We start from the raw sequence: 18,195 nt of genomic DNA on the forward strand, positions 1-18,195 counted from the left end.
CACTTAGGTATCCTTTTTGCCCTGGTTGACCCCCACCAGTATACATTGCTCCTGGTGATATACTGGAGAGAATGCTCCAGGCAAGCAGGGCAAGGCTCTCTTTGTATGACTGTTAGTGAAAACTGGAAATAATGTTTTTGGGGGAACCTTGCCGACTAATGTGGTTGTGCTAATTTCACGTTTCTTTAGCTTATGCAGTCTTTTTAGTTGTCTCTTTGTCATCTGACCTCCTGGTCTGGTTGCTAAGTCAGTTTTTGTGGATATGTCTATTTCTTGAGATTTGTCCTGGTCAGCAGGTGATGCCTCAGTTTCCCTTTGTACTGTGTCTTTTGTCAGTAACTAGGATAATTTGTCTTGGTGTTCTAGCATTTGGCTAGTCCGTTGCTGGGGGAATGGCCACATCGAGTGTGTGATGTGGGACGTCATGATTGAGTCCTTGTTTTCTCTCTATTTGGAGGAAGGGCATCTTCAAGCTGTGATCAGTTGGTTTTTTAGGGGTGGATTATTTTTTTTTTAGATCCCCAGTGTTAGATTTCACAGAATAGATTGTTCATCAAATGCCATTCTGAACTACATCCGCGTATGGATCTTTTTTCTCACAATTGTGGGGTTACATTTCGGGGTACAATGTCTCTTGATGTTCTGTAGGGAGGCAGAAGTGGAGGCTAGATAAGTGCTCTTTGCATTACCCTTTGTAGTATACAAGTTTTAGAGTTGTTCGTCAGCTCTTTAATCAAACTGTTTAAAAATAGTGTCAATGTGCTCAACCTTTCCAAAATAGCAGTGCAGCAGCACGTGATGATTTGGCGTCTGAGTCTGTCTCTCCTCTAGAAAATAAACTATCTAAGTTTAGCATCTATACCCAAGATAAAGTCGCCCATTTTGTTTAACAGGTCAATCTGGAGGTCACGTTTTGAGGAGTGGAAGTTCACCGCTTCAACCGTAGCTTGTAGTGTATCCAGCAGGGTTACCCAATACATTTGGGTGTTCATGGTCTCTGTCTTGATTAATCTTATGTTGTTGCACTCATTGTCCTCCATCTCTATTCCGATTGCTGTTTTTTTATGTGAAGGAGGAGAGGCTATGACTGAGAGTGGTTCTCCTTGGAGCAAGATGTTGTGTTTATCTGGAGGTGACATGACTGGCTTAATATTGTTTAACTCAGTTGACTCTAGCAAAATCTGACTACTGGAGGAGAACTGAAATGAGTGGGGTAGTTTGCACCTCTTGTCACCTTGTTTAGTTGGTCCACCACTTTTTCGCCAGAATTAACTTGAATCTCATGAGTCTTTTCTTGCTTCACATTTACATTCAATAATAAAGCCCCTGAGGTGCTGTCTACCGAACTTGGTAGAGGGTAGTGGAGCTCAATAGGATAAGGGGTCGAATTTATTGTTAGATGGGTTTGAGAATGTTCGTCATCTATAAGTGGCAGAGTTGCCACGAGTTCTTGAGTGTCGACGGTTGTGTCCTGGTGACTGTTGTCCAGGTGTCTCCATGAGTTGGTGCGTATCCGGACCATGATGGCCTGAATGGTGGAGTCTTGAGCAGATGCTTCACGAATGGCCTCCAGTGGCACTGCCGGAGGGCATGCATTATCAATGACAAAGTGGATGTATTCCTCCGCTACAGAGCATCGTTCTAGTGTATGAGCCTGGGGGTGCCGTGACATGTAATCCACTGGGTTTTCCGCTTTCCCAGGTTTGTGGACGGTGGTGTAAACATAGTCTTGCAAGCGTAGACCCCATCTTTCTATTCGTGGGGGCATCTTCGCCCGTGGGTTGCCGAAGATGGTGATGAGTGCTTGGTGGTCCGTGAGGAGTGTGAAATGCTTCCCATATATGCACAGGTGAAAGTGTTCGCAGGCCCACACAACCGCAAGCCTCTCTTTCTCAGGCTGCGAGTAAGCCTTCTCTGTGTCAGTGAGACTGCGACTGGCATAGGCGACAACATGACGTTGGTCTGCTTCATTGTTATATTGTGCCAGTATGGCGCCCAGGCCTACAGGACTGGCGTCCACAGTGATTTCAGTCTTTCTTTTGGTGTCAAAGTATGCTAAGTTGATAGCGGTGCTCACAGCCTTCTTGATTTTATTGAAAGCATGTTCACAAGCGGGTGACCACAGGAATTGCTGACCTTGGCCGAGTGAGTTCTCTGAGCGGGTAGCTGATGGTAGCATAGTCCTTAATGTAGCGGGCACAATAACTTGCCACCCCCAGGAAAGAGCGGAGGTCAGTGATGTCCTTTGGCTGCGGAGTATCCGCAAGGGCAGACACTTTCTCAGGATCTGGTTTCATGCCATCTTTGGAAAAGATATGTCCGTAGAATTTTAGTGTAGACTTGTGGAATTCACATTTATCAGGGTTGAGTGTGAGGTTAGCATTGAGTAGGGCGTGGCACACTCGGTCCAAGGCTTTGTCATGTTCCGCTTGATTTTCGCCAATGACTAGGATATCATCACTATAGTTGAAAGCATTTGGGATGCCCTGGATCACCCACCGGATGGTTTCTTGAAAGATCTCAGCGGCTGAGGATATTCCGAAGTTTAAGCGCTTATAGCGGAACAGGCCTTGATGAGTGGTAAAGGTGGTAAAGGTGGTAATGTAGCGAGATTTCTCATGCAGTTCTAGCTGGTGGTATCCCTTTTTGAGATCTAGCTTCAAAAAGACAGTTGCCCCATTGAGACGTGCAATCATATCACTGGTGTGAGGTCCGGGATGTCGTTCCCTCTCAATAGCTGTATTCGGGGCACGCATGTCTACACACAGGCGTACTTTGTTGTCTTGTCCTTTCTTAGGCACTACCACCACTGGTGACACCCAGGGAGTGGGCCCTGTGGATCGTTCAATGATATCTGTCCTCAGCAGGTCCTGTAGCTCGTCATCCACTGCCTGTTGCAGGTGAAATGGCACCTTCCTGTGGTGCTGCGCTATTGGTGATATTTGCTCATTGATGTGTAGTTTGACTTTGAACTGGTCAGGCTTCACAAGACCTTTGAAGAGATTTGGAAACTTGTTGACAATGTCCGAGGAGTCATCCACCATGTATAAAAGCTCGACAAGTTTGAGGCGTTCTGCTGTCGGTAAACTGAGAAGGCAATCCGCCGTGTCAGGACCCTCAATCACGTGGATGTGGGCTTGTATCTGTTGGTCCTAATAGGTCAGAGTCGTGCGGAACTGTCCCAGGCATGGTAGGGGTTTCCTGGAAATCCAGGTGTAGACTCGGACAGCTGCTGGTTCCAGTTTCGGCTGGGGTTTCATGCTTTAATATTCCATGGCACAAATGTAGTTCAGGGACTCTCCTGAATCTAGTACGAACTTGGCGGGGTGACTCCCTATTTGAATGTTCAATCTTGGGTATTTCTTTAGTCTTTCGGGATCCGACACCATGCACACGTATTCATCGCTTTCTTGCAAGACTGGCGTGGGAGACGAAGATTCCTGGGAAGTGGACCTCTGGGGTCTGTATGAGCTGACTGCAATCTCGACCTTGATGAACTGGATGAGCGGCTTGTCCTTCCCCGTACTGCTCTTGCATGGTGGCGGGTTTCTGAGCTTGACTTGGACGTCTTCATTTCCGACCGTCGCGTTTGACAGGCCACTTCGAAATTATTTTCTCTTCAACAGCGGTGACACTGTTGTCCTATGGCAGGACACTGTCCTGATTGAGGGTAGTCCTGGCCGCATCTGTAGCATTTTGAGGCTGGTCTGCTTGCCTGACTGCTTTGGGCTACGTTGCGTGAGGGGGTCGCACAGAGGGTCTGCGTCGGTCTTCCAGACTTGCGGCGGGCAGAGCGGCGCTTCGAGTCTGTGTGGGACTGCATTCGGAAGGCTTGTTCCTTTCTTTCAGATTTGCTGGCTTCCATCTTCTTGACGTGGTCTTCTGCTTGATCATTAATGCGAGTGAGTTCCTCTATTTCTTCGAGGGTATAGTGTTTCTTTAACAATCGGCGGCGTAGTGATTCTGACTGGCACCCTTCAATAATGCACAGTCGAAGTGCATCTTCAGTGTTGAAGGTGTCGAATTCACAATATCGGGCTAGGCGCCGAATGCGAGCAATGAAGTCGCACATTGACTCGTCCTTTTCTTGCGAGGCGAGATTGAACGTATACGGCTCGTAGTCTAAGTATCGTTTGTAGAGGAACTTCTGATCTAGCGCTCCTTTCACATCTTCATATGAGGTGGCATTGGCAGCAGGCAATTCTTTGATGATCTGTGCAATGTCTTTCCCTATCAAGTTTCGCAGAGCTATCAGCTTCTGCTTAGAGTCTTGCACTTGAGACCCCATCATGAAGTCCTCGAAATCTTCAGCCCAGCTCTTCCATTTGGGCCCCATGCTGTTCCTAGACGTCAACTCTAGAGGCTCTGGGGGGCGCAGGTATGACACTCCTAGCAGCATTGGACGTGGTTGCGGGACTTGCTGGGTGGACCCTGTGGCAGACGGACGTGAAGTGTCGGCTTCCACGGACATCTTGAGCGAGGATACAGGCTCAACTGGCCGTGCGAGGCTTTATTTGCATGTTTTTATGAGGTTTTCTATGACTGCCTGACTTCAAAATGGCCGCCGTGGTAGGAGCTAATGTTATCCTATGCACGGTGCCTGACTCAAAGATGGCTGCCGGGTAGAACGTGGGTCTTTATGCCAGGGGTTTGCTTTAGTCTCTACAGCTGCTTCTTATAAGGGTAGTCGCTGCCTTAGACTCACCCTTTGACGTGGCTCCCCTCCTTTGATGGGGCGCTCGAGCAGCGCACAGCCTTCTATGCGATCCTGATCGCGCTTTGCGCTTTTTTTCTGTTTGCGCGCTAGAAGAGCCGGTCTTCAGCTGCGCTCTCTTCAAGTGACGCTGCAGCGAGGGGGGCAGGAGCGGTGGGTTACCAGTATCCCACCCTCGTCTCCACTTTCACATTTGTGTGCCCCAAGGAAGACTCGCACTAGGGAACTCGGTAATATGCTGCGTTATTCTTCCCTCAATTACCAATACTACTGTTTCCTTTCCCTCGCCCCTGGCTCCTCCCCTTCCGCCTCCGCCTGCCCTGTACAAACACCAGGGTCAAGCGAGGCGACATGACACACACTAGCTACTATCCCTTCACACATTAAGGAGACTTACTGTTGCTTTTCACAATTGTGTCAAACAGTAAAAACATCAATACTAGGTGATCTATTTATCTTTATCCATAAAGCCACATCACTCAATGCACCTTTGTATCACTATGGGTGTTTTTCTGCACTACAGAAACATAAATTAAAGATGACAATATGATGAAAAAACAGGTCGTAATGGGGAACCACGGGCAGCCCTGGCCCACACCAGACCCCTTCCCTTTGTCTTCTTCCTCTATCCTCTTATTCTGGGCATCCATTCTCTTTCTATCCTCCCATCTCTTATCCCTTTCTCTCCACTTTCACCTTCACTCTCACTTCCTCCATTACTGTGTCCCTTGAAGTTATTCGCAGCCTGCACCCTCACTTCCACTTCCTCCATTTCTGTGACCCTTGAAGCTATTCGCAGCCTGCACCCTGTAAAGTTGTACACAACGCGGTGGTGAGTGTGAAAATACTTTATTATATGGAGCGCCGGGGCTGGCTACCTCTGGCGGTAAGCGCCAGAGAACAAGTAATGTCCGCCTACCACATCCGGTGACGTGGTTCCTGTTCCGCTCTCACAACACTAGAGCGCTACCACATCTCCCCCCTTTATGCGCAATAAACAAATTTTTAAAAGTCTTACTTCCAGTCCATTTCATAGTCCTTGAATCTCTCTGGTACCTTAATTCTCCGCCCTGCTCGAGTTTCCACTCCCTCCATCTTTCTCTCTCCTCCTGTAGTCTCTTGTTCCTTTCTCTCTCTCGCACCTTCTGCTTCCACATCCTTGGCCTTCTTCTCACTCTCTTCTTTGCCTCTGCTCTTTCCTTCCGTTGTCTCCCTCCTTACTCTTTCTCCCACTGCTGTTTGTCCTTCCATTCCGTTCACTTGCCCTTCTTGCCTTTCTCCACTTACACTTTCTCCATCCTCTACGACATCCTCCGTTCCTTCTTCCTCCTCGTCTTCCCATTTCAGTATCTTGCTGCATTTGGCCATTCTGTCCATGGACCAAATCTTACCATCGCTCAGTAGAGCTGATCTAGCATAGGGCTCCACTACCTTGAGGGGAGGTGAAAACTTGCTCTCTCCTTTCTTCTTCATGATGGCCAGCTTCACCCTCACCCAATCACCTTTGTCCAGTTCCGTGCTTTGAGTGTTCCGTCTTCTGTTGTAGTGTGCCGTGTAGACATCCTGGGCTCTCTCCAGATTTTTCCTGACCACCGCCGGTGACCACTTACTCTGGACAATCAACTTCCTCCATGCTGCATTGTCTTTGGTGAATGCCTCTCTGCCTCTTAAGATCTTGAAGGGGCTGTAGCCCGTGCTACCCGGTGTGATTCGGTATGCCCAAATCATCTTCTCCAGCTCTATTTCCCAATCCTTACCATCCTCAATGGCGGCCTGTATGGTGCCCATAATCACGCGATTAAAGCGTTCCACCTGGCCGTTTCCCGCCGGGTGGTAGATCGGGGTGTGCTTCACTTCAATTCCGTTTCTGTTGGTGAAGGCCGTCCACTTTTCTGAAGTGAACTGGGGTCCATTGTCGCAGGTGATGATCCTCGGGATGCCTTCGCTGACAAAGGTGGTACGCAGAAACTTTATAACTGCCTCAGTATCCACTCGTTCCAAGACTTGTAGCTCAGGCCACTTGGAATACCTATCCACGGCGACCCCCACGTACTTTTGAGTGCCCTCCTTGTTCAGGACTGGTCCCATTATGTCCACTGACAACATCTCCCACGGGCCATCTGGAATCGGAAATCTTCCCAGCGGGGGTCTCATCATGCTCTGGGCCTTGTCCGATTTTGCGCAAGACTCGCAAGAGCGCACATGTCTTTCTACTTGTGCGTCGATGGCTGGCCACCAGTATGCTTGTCTGGCCAAGGCCTTCGTTTTTGTGATGCCCTGGTGACCTTCATGCATTAAGGACATCAACCGTTCCAAAATGTTCCTGGGCGGAACTACCTTGTCCCCTCTGAATAAGAACATTGGGTTTTCAGCAAGTGACAGTTCCTCTCGGACCTCCCAGTATCTCTTCAGCTCCTCCTTTAAGTGTCTCTTCTCTGGCCAGCCATGTACTACATATCCTTTTACTGCTTCCAAGTCTGTGTCTTCCCTGTAAGCTTCTTCCCAGTCCTGGGCGCTTATTACCTCCTCCGTGTCCTGGATGGTGGCTACCACGTATCCTTCCCACTCTTGCCTTTCTTCATTCCTTGCCTCTTCCATGGCCGCTGCCCTGCTTAGGAAGTCGGCCACTTTGTTCTGTGGCCCTGGAATGTGCTCGACTTCATAGACAAAGTCCAATAGCCTTAGGGTCATCTTGGCAATCCGGGGTGTGGCATGGTCATGTCCGCTTGATGTCAGGACGCGAACTAAGGGCTTGTGATCGGTTTTCACGAGAAACTTGGCACCCCACAGGTATTGCCTGAATTTTTCCACCGCCCAGACCACTGCCAGCATCTCTTTCTCCACCACACTGAACTTCTCCTCATTGGGCGACAATGAGCGGGAGGCGAAGCTGACTGTCGACATCTCTCCTGACTCCTCTCTCTGCATCAGTACCGCTCCTAGGCCTCGGTCACTGGCGTCTGTGGTGAGAATAGACTCTGCTTTGGGGTCAAATCCCTTGAGGGGAATGGCTGTACCCATTTCTTGCTTGAGAGCGTCGAACTCATCTTGCTCCTCTTTTCCCCACTGAAATCTGTTCTTCTCCTTGAGCAGCTGTCGTATGTAGTGTGTCTTTGTAGCGAAATGAGGGATGAATTTGCTGTAATACTCGGCCATCCCTAGGAATGACCGAACATCTTCCTTCTTTTCCGGAGTGGGTGCTTCCATGATGGCTCTCATGTTTGTTTTCTTCGGAGTTATGCCTTGTCCGCTCACCTCATGGCCGAGGTATGTGACCGACTGCACTCCCAAATTGCATTTAGTCCACTCAGCAGTCAATCCACTGTCTTGCAGTTTCTGTAGCACCTTGTGAAGTTTCACGTTGTGATCCTGTCTCGACTTCCCCATTACCAGAATGTCATCCTGGAAGAAGAGGACATCCTTCAGGTCTTTTAGGAGTTTATGCATGATTTTCTGGAACACGGCCGCGGCGGAAGCTAAACCGAAGGGCATCCTCACGAACTCATAGCACCCGAAGGGTGTGATGAACGACGTGAGGTGGGTGCACGACGGATGAAGCTTAACCTGATGATAGGCTGACGAGAGGTCCACCGTGGAAAACCATGTGACGTCCTTCGTTTTTGCCAGCATTTCACTGATGCGCGGCAAGGGGAATTTGTCTATGACAATGTTTTTGTTTAACTCCCTTAAGTCCACGCAGAGACGTACCTTGCCGTTGGGCTTTTGGGCTACAACCAGGGGAGACAGCCACTCCGCGCTCTCTATCGCCCTGATGACTCCCTCCTTTTCCAACCTGTCCAGTTCCATTTGTACTGCCTCTCTGCTGCGGAACGGAATGTTCCTCACCTTGTGCACTACTGGTACTGCCCCTTCCTTCAGTTTGATGAGGTGCGTGTACTTGCCCAGCTCGCCAATCTGCCCGTTGAATACTTTGGGATATGTCTTCCTCCACAGCTGCACGTCTTCCTTGACCGCCATATCCATGAGTAGAATTTTCTCTATGCCTCTGGGGTTGAGCTGGATCCCCAAAGCTCCTTGGTCCTTCCAACTTAGAACAGACGGGCCTCTCTCTGCGACGTATAGCTTGCACTGCGCATGGCGACCTCTAAACTCAAACAAAAGCGGGCAGTAGCCCAACATGGGGATCTTTTGTCCAGTGTACGTTACTGGTCTCACATCCATGTCTCCTTGATCTTCGCCTCAAAGTTGTCTTCCCATACCTGCCTCTGAACAATTGAGATGGGTGCTCCGCTGTCCGCGATCATCTCCAACGGTATGCCCCCTATGTGCATGTCGAGTCGGGGCCTGTCTGTGTTGGAACCGTCCATCTCCAGAACCTGGACATCAATGTACAGGAGTTCATCCTCTTCACCTTTGTCTTCCTGATCACTGGAATACTCTCTCTGATCATGGTCAACCAAACGCACTACTGCATTCTTCGGTTTCCTGCGACACACCTTCTCGTAGTGTCCAAAGATGTTGCAGTAGGAACACCTGGCCTTGAAGGCGGGACATACCTTGTCGTTTCCCAGATGGTTACTGCTTCCACACCTGTAACACTGGTTTTTTCCCGTTCTGTGTGTCCTGCTATCCGCCTGTGATTTGGTGGAGACGTCAGCTCTAGTTCCTCCCTGGGACTTCCGCGTCTCATTCTGCTTCCAACGGTCGTTTCTGTTTGGCGCCATTACTCTACACACTGCTTGCGATTCTTGAGCGTCTCTCTTCGCTGCTTGGGCACATCTTCTCGATAGCTCGGCTTTCTTGACCATCGCCCAGATCTCCTTTAGTGGAGCATCGCCATTCACCCACAATTTCTCCTGTATGTGGGTACTAGAGGTATGCATAATGATTTGATCCCTGATGAGATCATCATGTAGTCCTCCAAATTTGCACGTGACAGCTAACTTCCTCAGTGCCACCACGTACTCGTCAACAGATTCGCCGCTCTTCTGTTTCCTCTGAAAGAAGTTAAATCTGTCGATGGCGACACACACCACAGGCCTGTAATGTGCGTCTAAGTCTTCGATGGCGTGATCAAACACCTCCGTATCCGTCGCGGCTCTTTCTCCTTTCACAATGGTGTCATAGATCCTGAGCCCTTCTGGACCTAAGTTATGGAGAAGGATTTTCTTTTTCCTCAGACTCGTGAATGCGGTTTCGCCTTCCTCTTCCAGCGCTTCTAGATAGTTGAGGAAGTACCTCTTCCAGTCTTCCCATTTTCTTTCTGGTTCTCCGCTTTTCGTGAGGAATGGGACTAGTTGGGTGAGGGACGTGCTCTGGCTCGCCATGGTTGGAGCTGTCTTCCTGGTCCTAGGTGTGACGACAGTCTTCCTGGATGGACTCCCTGGGGCGCTTTGATCTCCTCCCTCGTCCTCTTTGTGCTCTCCCTCACTGTCCTCTCCCAGTCCACCCTCTGTGGTGCTAGATGTCGTTCTTGAGCTGCCTCCTGCCTTCGCGCGTCGATGGACCTGCAGTCTCCGCCAGCGTGCACCCCTATTCTCTGTTTCCGGGGTGCTGGTGAGGGCTCACCGTGATTTAATGGCTGGGTACCTTGTTTTGTTCCCTCAGGTGTCTTCTGCTGTCTTGCTGTGCCCTCAAACCTCGTGGGGTGTCGTTTTCTGGTGCATTGGCCTTCACAGGGCTTTGGGATGGCTATGAGGCTCCTTTCCTGCTTGTGGCTGTGCAGGCGCCCGTTTTCGCGCCTTTTTCCGTCCTGCCGGCACCTCTGCCGCGCTCCGTTTTGCCTCCCACGCGTTATGCGTGCAACTGCTGGGGTCGCGTGATCGTTCGGGTGTTGGCCGTGATCCCGACTCGTCGCCACTGTAAAGTTGTACACAACGCGGTGGTGAGTGTGAAAATACTTTATTATATGGAGCGCCGGGGCTGGCTACCTCTGGCGGTAAGCGCCAGAGAACAAGTAATGTCCGCCTACCACATCCGGTGACGTGGTTCCTGTTCCGCTCTCACAACACTAGAGCGCTACCACGTCCTCCATTTCTATGACCCTTGACGCTATTTGCTGCCTGCACCCTCACTTCCACTTCCTCCATTTCTGTGACCCTTGAAGCTATACGCTGCCTGCACCATCACTTCCACTTCCTCCCTTCTGTGTCCCTTGAAGCTATTGGCTGCCTGCTGCAATTAACCTTGGGTAGATGGGGCAAGTGAGAGAGGCATCAGGAGCGGTCCTCTTTCAAAACCGGGGAAATGCCCGGTGGAATAAAAGTCCTGCCGCCTGTGTAAACAAAGTCTCACCTCTGTTTCCCACTTGTCGCTTGACCCACTGCGCCATGGCGGCCACGCTCTCAGTTTTGGTAACATCCAGGATGACCGTCTGCAGCCTCTGGGAGGTGGCCTCCTGCAGCTGCTCTGCCCCCCTCGGTGTCAGGCACGCCGCCAAGACTCGGAGGCCACGCTGGTCCAGACATCGTGCCAGCAGGTTCCCAAAGCCGGAGTCACATCCAGTGATGAGGACATACTTATCCTGGAGGTTCTGTACCGTCTGTCTCTCCCAGTACCAGCGGAGGGGAAAGTATAGGCCCAGTAGAGTTACCAGGTACACAGGCCACATTGCTCACTGTCACTTCTGAATGCATTGGAAATAAGCATTGGCAAGACAAATAATTCTTATAACATGTTTGTATTAATACGATTTAGTATTGTGAGCATGTTGATTAATCTTTCACGTGAGTTACCTTTGAAACTGAAGGTTTAGGATTGCTGTCCAAAGTTCATGGAATTGCCAAAGTTCACAATCTTGTTACCAAATTTCTTTCAGTTAAGTTTCAGAGCTTGAGAGAGGTTCTCTGAGTGGGTCGCTTCTCTTCAGTTCTTCCCATCTCTTGATCGAATTAGGCCAATCCTCCCTTCTACCTGAAACAATATTGATTAAAACAAACATGTTCATCTATTGAACAAATCGTCCCCATTTGACTGGCACAAGGTAGACCATAAGGAATAATTAGCATACACCATTTTCACATGTGCCATTTACACCTTTAAAAGTACTTTGTCTGCCACCCGGTGGCCTAATGATTCTGGCCCGAGCTCTTGAGGCTCGGGCCTGAATCATTACACACTATTGCTTAGCATAGTGTGCCACTTAGTTCTGCCTCTTCTGTCATTGTATCTATATATTTAATCAACATGTAACATTAGACCTACAGTCAGCCTGGACTATTGACTTTGTCAATGGTTGATAGTGCATAAGGTAAATAAACAACCTATGCTTCATTGTAAGAATATTGTAAATGCTTCAGTTCTGAAATGATGAGACCGTGCAAGATCTATAATGAGTCTCTGTGAAGTTACATCACAGTCACAAAACTACAACTTTATTTCAGAGTTACTCCAGTGCACGCACACTGCACGTGGGACCTTTCCTCTTGGTGCTTAACTCAATGCAAATTACAAAAACACCTAGAAGTCAAGTCAAGTCAAATTAAGCTTTATTCGATTCATAAATAAATTATAAAAGCACAGCTTAATAATATACACATTCCAATATGTTACATAGCAAAAATAAAAAACAACCAGATTCCAAATATAAATGGTTTTCAGGCATGCAACAAGCATTTACAATGCAATAGGTCTCACCTTTGCATAGGTTAGAGCTATTGGCATTGTGAATGACAAACTTCTAATTTATGTGTTGGTTTTGAAAACAGATAAATAAATGGATTTGTCATTTACAATGCTAATAGCTTAATGTCTCGCAAATGCGAGCACTATTGCATTTGCAATGCAATAGGTCTCGTATTTACGCGAGTTTGAGCTGCGAGTTTGAGCTATTAACATTGCAAATAACAATGCGTTTTATTTATGTTTCAAAAACCAAAACATAAATAAAAGGTCTCTCACACTGCTGTCTCTAACACACTGCTGCCTCTCACACACTGCTGTCTCTCTCACACTGCTGTCTCTATCACACACCATTCTCTCCCTAGAACAAACACACTGCTGTCTCTCTCACACACACTGCTGTCTTTCTTACACACAATGCTGTCTCTCTTTCTGCTGTCTCTCATACACACTTCTGTCTCTCAAACTGCTGGTGTGGATTGTGGGATGTGGGTTTCCAGCTCATATCCGGAGGGTGGGCGCTGCTGCGTTTCATGGGTATTTTTTTTACATACTCCCAGGGCATTAGTGGTAGTTTCAGAAGCTTTTGTTTTGGGGGGAGGGATGTTGGGGGGCAGATCTCAGCCCAAAGCCCCGACCCCTCTTCATGACCTTGTGCCCTCATGCCTCGTAAACGCAATTGGCTTATTATTTTGTCCCTTCATAGACACATCCCCTTTAAGATCCTCCCCCAAAACCCCTCCCCAGCTCACACAAACTATACTGTACATAAAGAGTCTGCATGCGCGCCCGCGTACTGTAAACATATGCAGATACTATTCGGAAAACAAATAGAAGTGTCTTAATATTTACCCTGCAAAACATCCTTGAAAAGCTAACCTGTGCAGTCTAAATATCTAGTTTGTAATATCGATCTACAGAAATATTGAGTCTGAAATATCGAAGGTAAAGAATATCGAGGTCAAGAATATCGTTGGACAGAATATCGACCCTAAGGTAAGTAATATCAAATTTATTTATATCAATGTAGGTAATATCGAAGTCAGTAATATCGATATAAAATATATCGATGTTACTAATTTCGATGTTACTAATATCGATATTTTTATTACTATTATGTATTTTATTATGTAATTAATATGTATGTGTTATATGTTTTTTGTTAAGTATTTTACTTGCTTTAAATTACATGTGTACTATTTTTATATATTAATAATGATATTTTAAAGTTAATTTAAAGTTTTAGTACTGGAGCGGGTTGTGGGTTTATAGGGGAATAGGGTGGGAAGTCATTTAAATATATTCAAATAATTATAATTTTTTAGGAATTACAAATTAATTTTAATTAATTTTTGCATTTAAGTTTTGTAGCGGGTTTATAGGGGAAATGGGTGGGAAGTATTTTTATTGTAATTAAATAATTATTTATTTAAATTTATTGGTATTGATAATAAATTCATTTTTAATTAATTATTATTTGGCAATTAATTATTTTAATTGTTAATTTATTTTTTAAATTGGTAATTAATGTTTGTAATTGGTAATTAATTTTTGTAATTGATCATTTATTTTTTTAATTGGTAATTAATATTTGTAATTGGTAATACATTTTTTAATTGGTGATTAATGTATGTAATTGGTAAATAATTTTTTAATTTGTAATTAATGTTTGTAATTGGTAAGTAGTTTTTTTAATTGGTAATTAATTTTTTTAATTGATCATTAATGTTTGTAATTGGTAATTAATGTTTGTAATTGGTAAATAATTTTTTTAATTGGCAAGTAATTTATTTTAATTGGACACTATTTTTTAATAATTGGTAAGTCATGATTTATAAAAAGTATTTTTTGGTATAAAAATAATTTTATTGTTTAAAGTTTTTTAATTGCTAATCAATTTTTAATAATAAATATGTGTTTTGTTTTCAAAAATATTTCATTGTTCAATATTTATTATTTGGGAACTAATATTGATTAATTAATATGTATTGGAATTTATTGTAAATTTATTGTTAATAAATTATTCAATTGTAATTATGTTTTTAATAATTATTAATGGGTATTTGTAAATTATGTTGGTTTCAAATTTAAATTATTTATTATTTTAAATACAAGCATTATTTATAAGTATGTTATATTTAATTTCTATGCTATCCAACACTTTCCCTACTGTTGCACTCTCTGGAGTGGGAATAGTAAATTTTTATCCCTACGCTATTCAACGTTTTCCCTACTGTTTTACTCTCTGGAGTTGGAATAGTAATTTTTACCCACCTGCTATCCAACGCTTTCCCTACTGTTGCACTCTCTGGAGTGGGAATAGTAATTTTTACCTTCCTGCTATCCAACGCTTTCCCTACTGTTGCACTCTTTGGAGTGGGAATAGTAATTGTTACCCCTACGCTATCCAACGTTTTCTCTACTGTTGCATTCACTGGAGTGGGAATAGTAATTTTTACCCACCCGCTATCAAACGCTTTCCCTACTGTTGCACTCTTTGTAGCTGGGAATAGTAATTTTGACCCCTACGCTATCCAATGCTTTCCTTACTGTTTCACACTCTGGAGTTGTAATAGTAATTTTTACCCACCCGCTATCCAACGCTTTCCCTACTGTTGCACTCTCTGGAGTGGGAATAGTAATTTTTACCCCTACGCTATCCAACGCTTTCCCTACTGTTGCACTCTCTGGAGTGGGAATAGTAATTTTTACCTTCCCGCTATCCAACGCTTTCCTTACTGTTACACTCTTTGGAGTGGGAATAGTAATTTTTACCCCTACGCTATCCAATGATTTCCCTACTGTTGCACTCACTGGATTAGGAATAGTAATTTTTACGCAACCGCTATCCAACGCTTTCTCTACTGTTGCACTCTCTGGAGCTGGAATAGTAATTTTTAATCCTACGCTATCAAACACTTTCCCTACCATTCCACTCACTGGAGTGGGAATAGTAATTTTTACCCATACGCTATCCAACGCTTTCCCTACTGTTGCACTCTCTGGAGTGGGAATAGTAATTTTTACTGCTACGCTATCCAACGCTTTCCCTACTGTTTCACACTCTGGAGTTGGAATAGTAATTTTTACCCACCCGCTATCCAACGCTTTCCCTACTGTTGCACTCACTGGAGTGGGAATAGTAATTTTTACTCCTACGCTATCCAACGCTTTCCCTAATGTTGCACTCTCTGGAGTGGGAATAGTAATTTTTACCTTCCCGCTATCCAACGCTTTCCCTACTGTTGCACTCTTTGGAGTGGGAATAGTAATTTTTACCCCTACGCTATCCAACGCTTTCCCTACTGTTTCACACTCTGGAGTTGGAATAGTAATTTTTACCCACCCGCTATCCAACGCTTTCCCTACTGTTGCATTTTTTGGAGTGGGAATAGTAATTTTACTTTCTACGCTATCCAATATTTTAATTACTGTAGTTTTTTTTGGACTTTAAATAGTAGTTTTATTTATTTTTTGTTTAATATTTTTTGTATTATTTTAGATAATGTAGTATTTAATTAATTTTGAATATTTTGAAGGTATATTTAATTTTTTTAATTTATTAAATAATTATATACTTTTTATTTATGTTATTATTTTATGTGTGTAGATGCATTTGTAATTTATAGTATTTATAAATAATTAAAATAATTATTAAAAGTTATTATTAAGTAACTATATATTATATATTTTATGTATATGTTTAATAATGTTTTATTATTGCATATGTATCATTTATTAATTTTAAACATTATTAAATATTTTTAACTATGTTTATTTTATTTATTAGTATTATTTACTTTATTTTACACATTTATTTTTAAGTGGAAAAAAACGATATTTTTAACTACGATATTTTTAACATCGATATTTTAGTTTCGATAATTTTGTACATACCTTGTTGGAGATAGGATGTCGATATACTTACCTTCGATATTCCAGCATCGATGTTTCTGTACGTCGATATTCTGTCAGTGATTCGTTTGACGAGCAGGGCACGCAAACACACAGCATGCCCACACAACATGCAGCAAACACACGATGCGCTTGTATGCAGCTGTATACATGTGACTGACTGTACAATCTCTATTAGCTTTCTGAAAACACTCTAGATTTATCACCAAGTCAGTTCTCCGGTGGGTAGTTTGCCTCTTAGTGGGCCGTTTTCCTAAACATTAGGTGAGGCGCGGAGGCTCAACTGCACCTATCCGATCAAACACAGATATTACCACAGTAGACACAGGTTTAAAGAGACAGACATGAACGTGCCTCTCGGAATGTGTATTAGAGACGAGCTTGCCTACTCCAGAGCCGCTACCGCCCCCTGCCTTCTCTCACCAAGAGAGCACTGTTTGTGCAATGCTCCCCAGGTGCCTCTGCCAAGCATTTGTATTCCATTGAGAGACAGGGCAATGGGGAGGGGAATAAAGGCCCCCTACTCCTCCTCCTCAACTCCCACCTCCAGATGTTTTCATCATCATTCAATCTCTCACATCAGGGGCCATTAAGACCACCAGGTGGCAGGGAATCTGTGCGCGGCGGGCCTACCTTCTTGTAATGCCAATGCATGGGGTCGGGTTCGTAAAGCGTGGGGGTGTGGTGGGGTGGGTACGAAGGAGTCAGGGGAGGGGAAGCAGGTGGATCAAGTATGCTTAAGCTTTAAAAACACAGACGCGAACTCTGCCAGCATTACTGTTTCATGTGCGTGTAATAAGGAAGCAGTTGATACTATCCCAGGAATGTTGACATTGCGGTGGGCACACAGATAACCGAGGGCCATTTTTAAGTGATTCAAATGTTCACAGACCACAAATCTAAGTAACCCCAGTTAGACAACACAACCAGTGCCTTCCATGATATTCTTACAGAGCAGTCCTGAATCACACAGTGCACTCTAGTGCCGTGATTTTAAATGGTTTAATTGTATCCGCTTGCCTAAATTGGCAAGTCATATATATGACGCAACTATATTTTCCAGCTCTTCAGCGCAGTCGGCCCTGTTGAGCTTCAAGGCACCTGCAGCACCCCCTCACTCCCCCCACACCTAAAAAAAATGACTTTGAATTAACTCACTGTAGAAGTGTTGGGTGGTCCCGGTGCGAGCACATCTTTGATTTTCTACATCTGTGCTGTTTATGTCCAGTTCCCCTGGCGATTAGTGGGCCCTGGTTTCTTGAAAAGTGCTACGTTTACGTATCGAACATTCCCAGTCAACTTAGTGGCCCTGGCTCCAACTGCGCTGGGTGCCAGCCAAATCACTTCTTGCTGCCTGGAAGAGGAAATCTCGCGCTCCCTTGCTTCTTCGGCAAAGTTGAGTCTCGGGATCTGGAGAGCTGTGTTTTGTTCCAAAGCGAGAAGAGGCGGAGGAGGGGGGGTGGAGAAAGGTTCACAAACTCGGGCCTTCCTTTCACGGGTGAATTCAGCTGCCATCTGCAGCCGGCTTCGCGTGCGGTGACCCAGCTAAAAAAGTAACTGGAGCAGAAACAAACCTGCTACTATTTTATGAGTTATATGGATATGTAGTGGCGAGAAGGCAGGCAGGCCAGGGTCTAATTAGGAAAATACTCTCTGCACGTTGAGGCCGCATACAGCTGCCTACCGAGCACATGGGGTTAATTCCATGCAGTGGCACCCATAACTTAAATGCACGCTCGGCATGACACATACTTTTCTGTTTTTCTGCCGTCCCACTTGACGGCCTCTGCCTGCTTTCCTTCTGAAGTAAAAGGTTTTTAAGGGGCAATGTGTTTCGCCCCATAAAGATAAGAGACCTTTTACGCCAGAAGGAAGTCAGGCCAGACCTTCCAAGTGGGACGGCCAAAAAAGAGAATAGTGTTTGTCATCAACACCTCTTTCCCAATGGCTGGCCACTGTTTAGCATAAACGGTGACGCCGGCCAA

General features: G+C 45.3%; 1 protein-coding gene across 1 annotated transcript in view; it reads right to left on the reverse strand.

Annotated features, from left to right (window-relative positions):
* The window catches only part of LOC144830115 (retinol dehydrogenase 7-like), a 71,782-nt gene that overhangs the window by 41,597 nt on the left and 11,990 nt on the right, over positions 1-18,195 (reverse strand). The window contains exons 3-4 of the mRNA XM_078688884.1: positions 11,410-11,587; positions 10,970-11,300 (exon numbers count right to left, since the gene is read on the reverse strand). Coding sequence (XP_078545010.1) covers positions 10,970-11,285 — 316 coding nt within the window. The 5' untranslated portion in view covers positions 11,286-11,300; positions 11,410-11,587. The remainder of the gene's footprint in view (positions 1-10,969; positions 11,301-11,409; positions 11,588-18,195) is intronic.

Source organism: Lissotriton helveticus, chromosome 1_1 (assembly GCF_964261635.1).
Source record: "Lissotriton helveticus chromosome 1_1, aLisHel1.1, whole genome shotgun sequence".
Lineage (NCBI taxonomy): Eukaryota > Metazoa > Chordata > Amphibia > Caudata > Salamandridae > Lissotriton > Lissotriton helveticus.